The 11,109-nt window shown below is 38.9% G+C and overlaps 1 protein-coding gene across 4 annotated transcripts in view; it reads right to left on the reverse strand.

Moving 5' to 3' along the window:
- The window catches only part of zfhx4 (zinc finger homeobox 4), a 126,142-nt gene that overhangs the window by 13,339 nt on the left and 101,694 nt on the right, over positions 1–11,109 (reverse strand). For 3 of the 4 annotated variants that reach the window (XM_015028316.1, XM_015028315.1, XM_015028314.1), the window contains exons 7-9: positions 9,264–9,362; positions 1,534–1,658; positions 340–540 (exon numbers count right to left, since the gene is read on the reverse strand). In XM_015028316.1, coding sequence (XP_014883802.1) covers positions 340–540; positions 1,534–1,658; positions 9,264–9,362 — 425 coding nt within the window. The remainder of the gene's footprint in view (positions 1–339; positions 541–1,533; positions 1,659–9,263; positions 9,363–11,109) is intronic. The other variant, XM_015028318.1, reaches the window with a different exon arrangement.

Genomic DNA, 11,109 nt, shown 5'->3' on the forward strand with positions numbered 1-11,109 from the left:
AAATATTTAAAAAAAAAAAAATAAAAAAAATCCCAAAAAAAAAAAAAAAAAAAAAAAAAAAAAAAAAAAAAAAAAAAAAAAAGACAAAATAATGTATTTACAGTAAATTCTTATCTTTAGTAAACATCCTGGAACTGGCACATGGAAATTGTGTAAACAAAAACACTGAGATCATGGAAAACAAGTCTTTAGGACAATATCCTAACAAACGGAAGATTAGAGCTACACTCTTCTTACAACTGTCCTTTATCTACATTTTACCTGCAAAATCAGTTTAATCACATTCAACTGACAACTACATGCAGAGAAATTTCATTCATAATGATCAACTTCGCGTACTGTTAGAATCAGCTTCTCCACACAGTCAGGAGCCACACTGTGAAGGTGCGTGAGATGCAGCTGCAAGTGAATTTTGTTGCTTAGGACGTCCTGACACAGTGGGCAGCGGATTACAGGCTGCATGGAATGTTGGGACATCACATGGAGCTGCATACGGTTGGCGTCTTTACTGCTGTAGTTGCAGTATGGGCACTGTTGAACCTGAAAAACAAGAACGCCTGATTATATCCTTTTGAATCTCAACTCAAAACTGACCTAGATTTTCAAAAAACATTAGCAAAATTAAGTTGAGTTAGTTTTTGTGTTATTTAATCAACTGTTGCTTATCCCATCCATGATTTTCACCTCTGCTTTAAATTCAAAAGCCCACCATAAACACAGACAAAATGTAGATCAACCATATTTCACGTAATTCACTTAGGAATCTAGGGCAAGTCACGCAATTTTATTTGAAGAGAACATGATTGGCCAGAATTTCTACTAAGAAGATTAGAGATGATAAAGGTGTGTACTCTCCTGAGCTATGTCCTGCCCTCATTAGATGGAGTACTCTTAGCATAGCTACGTCTCTATCACCTGTTTTAATAGAATCCATTTCTGAAATGAGAACATCCTCCCTCCTTGCAGGACCCAGAACCAGACGGGCTAATACTTCATAATCTAATTTAAAAACACATATAATTTAAAGAGATGCAAAAAAGGAAAAAAAAAAAAGGAAAAAAAAAAAAGAAGCAGAGAGGGATGCCTAAGGCTAGTGCTGGTATTCCACTTAAGAACACAAAAGCTGGCCTATTGTGCTTGATGTTAAAAAGCTCTGTCAGGAAGGGAATGGAGGGTTACGTTTAACCCTTTGAATGAAAGCTGGCGCCAGCAATTGCCAAATGCTTGGCTTAGCATTTTTGCTTCTTACAGTTAAGTATTTTCCCATTAGCTCATCCCACAGTGACAGTGAAGGTTAGATTTCATTAGAGCTTAGGAAGCTGCCTCATTAGCCATTAGGTTTCTGTACATGCACTGACAAATTCCTCCAAGTATTTGCTATATGAGGCTAGAGTTTAACTTAAAAACAGGTTCCCCACTGGCCTGTGCAAACATTACGTTTCGATAATCAACTTAAAAAGGACCATCTTTAAGTTGCTAGGAAACGCACCCCAACACTTTGCGGCGTGCTATTGATTTTCTGCACACCTTTACCTGCTCACTGGCTGACGTCTTCCCCTCTGCAGACTTCGGCCTTTTGGGTGGACTTTCAATTTGACGATCTGCCAGGAGGGAATGTTTACCCATACTGGATACCTCTTTGGACATGGCATTAGCTCCTAAAGGCAGAAACAAATAATCAGTTATTACTTTATGTCTGTTGTCTGTTTAACACTCAGACACACGAATGTCGTTTTGCATAGCATGTATCGGGTCAAAGGGTGCAAAATTCTTCTACACCCGAATGGACATAAGGTATTTTAGTCGGGGCGTCAATATCATGTTTTATTCTTTTACCCTATTTAGGGAATCACCCACCTATCAGGGAACAGAAAACAATACTCAGTTCAAAATCTAGACAATGGTGATTCCAACTGTCAAATAATTATTAGTGGGTAAAAGGCTTCAGCTGAAACCATTTCTAACATTCTGCATGCTGAGATAACTGGATCTTCATGTGTGTAGATGAAACATCTGCACAGCATGGGGCGGACTTAAAACAATGTAATTATTTTGTCAAAGGAGCAACATTTGAATGACACAAATTCAGCAGCTGTAATGCATGTACGCTATTGGAGAGTTGTTGTGCTTCACGACAATTTTGTGCCTTTGCGGTGTGGTTCAGGCGCTGCAACAAGATCAGATGTGTAGGAATATGATGCCGAAGTGTTATTTACTCAAGACAGCATATCTTATGCCACTGAAATCCAAGGCAAACATATAGCAACAAGAGTATAAATCTAAGCTGGAACATGGAATCCATCACAATAAAAGAGGCAATCTTGCAATATTACTCTAAATATATAGCATAAGCCTATCTAATATTTATTTTAGTAAATACGCTGACACTATGAAATGCTGGAGCTGTCTCACCTTCGAAATTGATCAAATGATTATTGATTTACAAGTAATACTGTGAATGTGAGCACGTATTTCCAATTAATATTCAGTGGGGCATAGGTGATGATTCAAAAAATGATTCGACTCTAAAACAACATTAGCATGGGCGCAAGCACAAATTGTATAATTCATATTCATATACAGTGACGTGGTGCAGCCCCGAGGACATGTAAAATGAGGAAAAAACCCAGTCAGGCTCATTATCACAGCACGACATACATTAAATGTTATGGTAATATTATACACTTCATTAGTTCATATACATTTCCCCGACTGCCTCAACAACTCCTGTGTCTGTACGAGATGCAAAATTTTCAGGGCTCGGTCATGGCTGGTGGTACAGTAGCAGTGTGTGTGTGTGTATGTGTGAGTGTGTGTGCATGTAAGTGTGTGCGAGAGACGTAAACAGCAGGGCTCAGTGTTGAGAGATCAGCCTCTGGTTGTATTTAGTAAATGCTGCAGCCACTGATAAATCTTTCATTAGCCTCATCCTAAGATACAAGCCGTGCAGGCCCTGCTATACTCTGCCACTGCAATTTACCCAATCTGCTCGACACAAAGACACAGCAACAGCAACTCTCCCTCCCTCATTCCCTCCCTTTTACTTGCTTTCTTCCTCCCCCTCTCCCTAAGCTACACCCCCTCCCACCCGCACCCTCCCCGGACCCCTCTTTCGTGTCCCCTCCCTCGTCTGGTCACTCAAGGCAATATGTGAGCCTCACTCTTGCGAATCAACGCTTCACGCTAGATGCACAAATGGAAAAAAGGGGAAATCAAAGCACTGATACATGGAGAGGGGTGGGGGGGGGGGGTTGGAGAAAAAAAAAACATTTTGTATTTCATATTATTCTGTGGCTCGTGTTTGTATTGGACGCATATCAATTCCTTTGGCCCGTTCATGCATTTTAATTCTGTTGCATTAAGTAGGCGTTCCACTTATTTTATTTGTAATCCCCTATATCTGGAGCCTGAAATATTGGCCTGTCAAGGAAAGTGACAAGAGAGAAAGAGGGAGAGAGGGCTAGAAGAAAAAAAAAAGAAGGAAAGGGGGAGGCAGAGAGCGGAGGGGGGGACACAAGGGCACAATGTGAATTTCCAAGAACATCCGAGAATTGCTCTGCAGCTCAGAAGACCGAGGTAATTTTGTCTTCAACTGCTCGTGATGGCCCCTGCACGTGTGTGTATACATGCATATATATTTATATGTGTGTGCATATGTACGTCTCGTAGGGACTCTGACACGCCAATTGGTCAGATCGGCCCAGGTTAGAAGCGGCAGTCGCATCACCTGACCTTACCAAAGTCTGCATCCCCGCCTCCCACATTTATTATAACCATTTCTAATTTCAACTTTCAATTTTTGGCCCCGTCTTCCAGTCAATTTGCAACTAAATTACATCCAGGAGAAAGGAGATGAGGCGATTGTCGGCCGAGAGCCTGCGAACACATTTACAATGTGGCTCGGGAAAAGAGCCTCGCACATCACCATTGATTACTGTGATGCTGAATGTAAATGTATGTTTGTGTAATGTGTGCAGTTGTTCTTTTTTTCTTAGCATTTGCAACATAAAATTCCGTCCTTCGGGTTTTTGCGTTTTTGACCTAGGGCTTCCATCAATGGTGAAGAAAAATGCATTTTTGAACATTGGAGTGAATTTAAACGGCAGAATAAGACCAAGGATGTAGTTGCACACACATATAAATAAGACCAAGGATGTAGTTGCACACACATATAAATAAGACCAAGGATGTAGTTGCCTATGAAACAGTGTGTGTGAGCAATCATAACATTGCTAATTCTTCAGAAAAAACACCCCCAAACAACAAAACACAAACAAAACCTTTGTCTTTTGGTGAATGGTACTCTTATTTGTCTGCAAACCACATTTAATGACTGTTCATCCCCCTCTGTGTCTCCTCCTGTCCAAGCTTCCGATCATCCCTTCACCAAATGAAGTGGATTGGCAAAATAAACCCCAAACTCAAATCACCACCCCCAACCACCGCCCCAAACAACTCCCTAGCTCTCCCCCCCTCCCTTTTCTCCTAAACCCCACCAGTGACAAATGTCTGCACAGAGCAGGACCTTGCTTGATTAGATAAATCAAAAAGTGATTTATGACACTCAAGCCCCTTTTGCATTGCTGGGGGAAAGAGTGGAACACACAACACCCATCTTTATTTGCAACTGTCAATGGTGTTTAAAGAGCTGCATGTAAACACACATGCACACACTTGCAAAAATGCATGGTTGACATTGAAATAGAAAGAAGTACAGAGTGTATATATATATATATATATATATATATATATATATATATATATATATATATATATATATATATATATATATAAACACAAAGCAACATCATAACGCTTTTAGTCTGAACCCGACTCGAATTAGATTTTACGTGGGCATGTAGTGAAAACCCTTACATCTTTCCTAATGTGACTTCATATGAAAATCTGCCACAAACTTTCTTGTTTTTCTAAAACTTCTCGATTTTATCTACCAAAGCATAGAAAATGCAACACTAATTCCATATATGTCTTTCTCCTTTATGAAAATACCACAAAAAAAAAAAAAAAAACCCTCACAAACATGGAGTAAAGGGGGCTGGGTGGCATGGATTTAGTATTCAATTTAGCTGTTCTGATCCCTGGCAGACTGGCTAGCGTTACAGAGCAGTAAATCTAGGAGGCAGAGCCGACCAAAGCGGGCCGGGGAGGGCCGACTAGCATGATTTACTGGCCTACTGCTCTGGGGTTACGCATTAGGCTGACCTCCGGTCACCTGATAACATTACAGCAACACACTCTGAACCTCAAACTCCCACCGAAGCACTCAGCAGGCCCAGGTCTAGCCGGAGGGAAGTACACAAAGAGATAGACTCGGAAAGGAGCAAAATGGAAAGTGTAGAAGGAGAAAGAGAAAGAGAGAGCGCGGGAGACTCAGAGAGAGAGAGAGGGGGGAAATAAAAAAGAAAGGCTATTAAACAGCAGCTGTCTTTTATAGTTTGTGTTTTTTTAATGACTGGCCTCCCTTCTTCTCTCCATCTCCGCATCTAATGAGATATAAATATGACCAAGGTCTTGTCACATTTGACAAACTGTATGAGACATTCAACAAGCTGTCATTACAAAAAAAAAAAAAAAAAAACACACACACACAGGAACTGCTGCAGGCCTGCAATTAAACATGCAAATTTTCTTAATATATTTTAATCTCATCAGAAAAGCAGCACATCGCTGCTCTCAAGTTTGGCAAATTCGCAAGATGTATGCACATACAAATCCCTGATAATATTCAGAATATGACCGCGCAATTATGGAGCATTCTGCCGAAGATTTTGTTCTCCCCCCCATTTCACCTTCACAATATTAGTACATAACATTTGACTGTAGGAACAATGAGTACTTTCTGTCCTAATCTGAATCTGTTGGAGATGTCTAATTTCTTAGGCTGCCTGACAGGCTCATTTCTATGCTGGAGCCTTTGTTTGGTTGGTTATTTATAAGAAGTGGGCCCCTGAGCTATGGCGGCGACATGTGCCATCTACACACACAGCACAAAGCTATCTGGAAGTAATCCAGATCAAGAGCATTTGCATGAAAATTGTAACAGGAATTATAGTTAATGTAAACTGACATTTTATATATATATATATATATATATATATATATATATATATATATATATATATATATATATATAAAAAAGAAACAGTGTTTTCCTACCAGTTCTTATTATTGTTCTATCTCTCTCTTCTGCTCTGTCTTGGAGATGAAGCGCATACACTTCTCCCCTGGTCACAACCCCAATTGAAACTAGGCATGGGTTGGTTATATTTTTATAAATGACGGTGTGCAAAGGATTTTTTATTTTTTGTCAGAGATAACACCATAGTTACACAAGTCGTCTGTAGTTTTATGAAGCATCAAACACAGCAACGCAGCCCTCCCTTTTTCAGTTGCTGTGCACTGCCGGTCAGCTGGTGTACAGAAGGCTACTAAACGTTTCACTATTTTGGAAAGAAGACGAATATGGCTGTTTAACTACGCAGTGGACCGAGCCTAGTAGTGATTCGGTGTTCGCAGATTTACCCATTTCAGGATTTTTCTGTGGAAAGTGACTCTTATTCTGCGAAATTATTTGCACAATAATAATTTCCCAAAAGAATTTTCCAAAACATTGTATATTTTCAAGCGTATATTCAAAAGATAACAAAGACTGCAGATTCTGTGGTAGCACCGTAACGGTCTCCACAGTGTCAATTAATACACATTATGGCGCATTTGGTGTTGAAGTATTAAAATAAGAAAATAAAAGCTGCTTTAGAAGGCGTCTTCACAGATTTCATCTATTCATGGGCGGTTTGTGCTCCCTACCCTATGCGTTGTATTTCTGTTGTGAAAGACATGCATGGTTCTAATTTTGGAAAAGGAACCATTGATTAAGATAACACTGGGGCTGCACAATATTAGGAGAAGGTGATAGTGCCATATTATTTTGCATTGTGATGATGTTATCAATTGCTGTTAAATCCAAATTTTTTTCCAAATATCTGTCATTATCTCTTCACTCTCTCTGAGCTTCAGCATCTTAATTACCGAGCTCTAGATCAGCTGTGGACAAAGAAAGTTCCTGCAAGCGGTCAAATATATAATTATGAAGCAGAGCTTGTATGCATGTCACCAAATATTACATCCAAGCATTCCTTTCTGACTGAGATTTTTGGACTCATCAATTTTGTGAAAACCATTACAAGTCAGTATATCGTGCAGCTCTAAGTGCTTGTTGTCACGGTTTTCCGACAACAACAAAAAAAATCTCAAGGGATTTTCTGGTAAAATAATAGTTAAATAAAAAATGAATTAATAAAAAAAAAATATTAAGAGCAGTATGTCCCTAAAGCAGCTGGCTACCACAGCAGTCAGCCCAACTAACCAGCTATTGTTTGCTTGTTATCTTGCCAGAGTTACTTTCTATGGAGCAGAACAACAAAAATATATAATATAATGTAGGGCATATAGTTTATATTATTTTTTATTAATGATTAAAAAGAAATAAAACTGTAAATAAATGACACAGATGACTGCAGTAGTCCTTTTTTTAATTCTAGAGTACAGTCATATCATGGTGTTTTTACTTAAGGGTTATCATTCCATGAGAATCTTGTACCGACCTTTGACTAATCTAAACATTTTGAGCCGGCCTAAAATTTGAAGGTGATCGAAAAGATCTTTGCTAAGGGGTTTGAGTGGGGAGAATACAAGATTTAATGCTGACACACAATGGCCGTTGCTTTTTCTACGACTCGACTTTCTCGAACCGCTGTTAATCCAAATACAAAATAAAACACTAGCACTATTATATTTGGCTTGGCTGACAAACTAAGATCTGGCCCCAAGGCATTTCTTGTAAGCAGTTATTCACAAAAAATACAATTGGCACGCATTCCTACTTGTAAAACAGACCTCACTATGCTCAAACAGCATGCAAGGACACGTGCATACGGAACGAAAGCACGCCTTTGAACAGGAGGGGGGACCTGGACATTGTGTTTCTTTGCTGTTTTGCATGTCTTCGGGGCTGTTAAATGACACTCTGGGTGAAATGCAGCAGCAAATGCATGGGTGGTGGTTCCCCACCAGTCGGTCAAACGGGGCTGTCAGAATGATAGAGCTAAAAGATAGATGACTAGCTAAACTAATAGGCCCCAGCCTCACTCAGCTCTCCTTCTGCCTCATTGAGCCTCACATTATGGAGCTAGGTATGGCACGGTAGGAAGAGAAGGTGAGGAGGGAGCTTCAGATGGATAGAGGGTGGGAGCTGGTAGGTACGTGTGTGTCTGTGAGTCGGGTTGGGGGGGTGAGGTTAGAAAAAATGAGAGACATTTGTAAGGGGAGGAAAAATGAGAACCCTATGCAATGAGAAAAGGGGGGAAAAAAAAGGTGTTCAGAGATCCCATGCAATATTCATCCCCAGCCATGGATTTCCATCTCATACATAAGACCAGATGAATTCTTATTTGAACAAATCAAACCAAACAAAGCCGGTACTATCCTGACCACAACCCTGAACCTTACCCAAAACAACACAAACGCCAAGATTGTGGCCTCTTCCCAGCTCACAATGTTTCTATTTCAGCAAATGAACAAAAAGTTTCCTCCCCTTCTTCTTCTCTTTTTTTTTTCCTATCTTGTGCTATTTTTCTGTCAGTGGTATTACTGGTGAAAGGGTCACAGATTGGACAACAATTAAGTTATGGATTGAAAAAGGGGGAAAAAATAGGAGAGAAAGAAAAATGCAAGGGGGGGAGAGGGTGTTGGGGGAAAAAAAAAAACTAATTTAAGGGTTGCAGGGATGCAGAGCAATATTAGAAAAACATATACACAACCCCCATCTAATCCTGCGCTTATGAAAAATTAATATGTCATCGGAGAGGGCACAAGAACGAGAAAAGATTAATGCAAGGCGCTTATAAATTACAAGCACGCAAACTGATTTGATTAAAAAATAATCTAGGGCCTGGACACTGCCTGGTAATATCCACAACACTCAACTTTTCCCTCTCTCTTTCTCTTCATTTTTCTCTCTTCTTATACCCTCTCTCTCTCTCTCTCTCTCCCTCCTTTCCTCCTCTATCTGTCAGATGGAAGCGATTAAAACAGGTCATGGCGGCTTGTAAGCAGCGATCACATGTTACGCACACACTCGAATGTTATTTAGGTGAAGGCTATATAGATGAAGAGTGGCTTGTGCCTTGGTGGCTTTTTATGTCAAATTAAGTTTTTATTTTGCGTCTCGTGTGCGGGCTTACGCTCGGGTCTTTTGCTTTCCGTCAAATCTCGGTCAGTCAGGTTGAGTCCAGGCCGGGAGGAGGATCGAAGAGGTCTCTCACTTTCCTCTGCAGCCTCTTCTGAAAACACAGACAGAATTCATTACCCATCATTCTCTCTCTTACCAAAGTGATGGAAAATGTGCAGCTACATAATAGTTTTGTGTGGTTGCAAATATTGCTTCTTGTCCATCTACAGCTAATCTCAAATAACCTTTTTTTTTTTTTTTTTTTTACAGTGTAAAGCTCAAATTTGCTCTACAATGGATGGTATACCATATTATCAAGTAAAACAGCTGCCAGAAGAGAGTCTTTACTGACTAAATCCCCGCAAAGCCACTTCTAGTAAGTAAAACACAATCTAGTCATGGCCTGCAAGCAGGGAAGGTGCCCCTCATTTACAAATGTCCTCAAGGAAAACAAGTTCAAATGCATTTTATTGTAATAAATGTTTCAAAATAATATCATCCCAACACAGCTGTGTTCTTTTGTTGATATAAAGTAGTTTTTTTTTTGTTTTTTTTTTCCTTTTGTTTTGTTTTTTGGAAAGAGACATCAAACATGTCAACTTTTACAATAGTTTACATTTAAAGGATTTTAGTGGACAATTTGCATCCATACAGGTTTTAAAACCAACTATTTAAAATCAAATTGCAGTACTTGGTCACAGCTACTAAAAATATATTATAAAATTACTATTTTGACTCAATACAATTTCGTAGGGCGAATCGTCCACTTATGCCTTGGTACAGATTTTTTTTTTTTTTCAATCCTGCAGCTTCCAATATCTGTATGCATCTTAAGAAAAAAGAAAACATAAGAAAAGGCTTTGAAAAAGAAAAAAAAATCTAGATTAATTATATTGTACTACCAGTTTGCTAACAAAAACATTTTTTTATGTAGTTGTTCCAATCTAACTGACTTTAGACATAAACATTTACCACTTTACTACCGATTTTAACACATTTAGTACATATATTTTTCCTTAGGATAACATATATAACTATAAAAAAGTGTTGTTTTTTTTTGTTTCTGTGACAATATTTTAAAAGAAAGATATGCCATATTTCATTTTCAGTTTTCTTTTTGGTTGTTAAGAAGTCGTAGAACGATAGACAGATTGATCTGAATCAAATTACATTGAAAAGTAGATGATAGCAATGTTTTTAATTGGGAATTATTTTAATTTCTGCTTGCTTTATTTTCTTTGTCACATAAAAAAAATATTCAAAAGTCAGGTTTAGATTAAGAATGCAGTAAAATAGAAATAAAAAAATTGCATGCTCGCATTGTAAAAAGTCATGTTCCGAGCTACTGTACACAGAAAATAACTCAGAAAATTCACATTCTTATATACAATATGCATATAGATTATATTTTATTCTTTTTGCATACTCATAGAGACATCCACACACACAAACACACACATGCAGCTCTGTACTATTAGCAGATTAGCCTGCCCATCTCTGCGAGTTCAGCCCCTTGTTTGATAATTCTGTGTATCTGCAGTGTTCTGCCAGTGGATTAAAGTGCGCGCATGTGTGTTTGTGTATGCGTATGAGTGTGTATGTGTGTATACGTGTCGCCAGCACAAGCTAACACTAATCCTAGCCGAGCCCCAGCGCTCCCTTTCATCCAGCCATCATTTGTCTCCGGCTGGGCTGATGTCACTTTGTAATGAATTTTGAGCAGTCTGAGAGAGGCCAGATAACCAGACACACACTCAAACATACGTCTATATATATATATATATATATTTTTTTTTTTTTTTTTTTTCAAATTGAAAACTCCTCCATCTCCGGGGGGGAACACCCACCCCCAAAATAAA

The sequence above is a fragment of the Poecilia latipinna genome, unplaced genomic scaffold (assembly GCF_001443285.1).
Source record: "Poecilia latipinna isolate Pla-1442-1.1 unplaced genomic scaffold, P_latipinna-1.0 Scaffold120, whole genome shotgun sequence".
In the NCBI taxonomy this organism is placed as follows: Eukaryota; Metazoa; Chordata; class Actinopteri; order Cyprinodontiformes; family Poeciliidae; genus Poecilia; species Poecilia latipinna.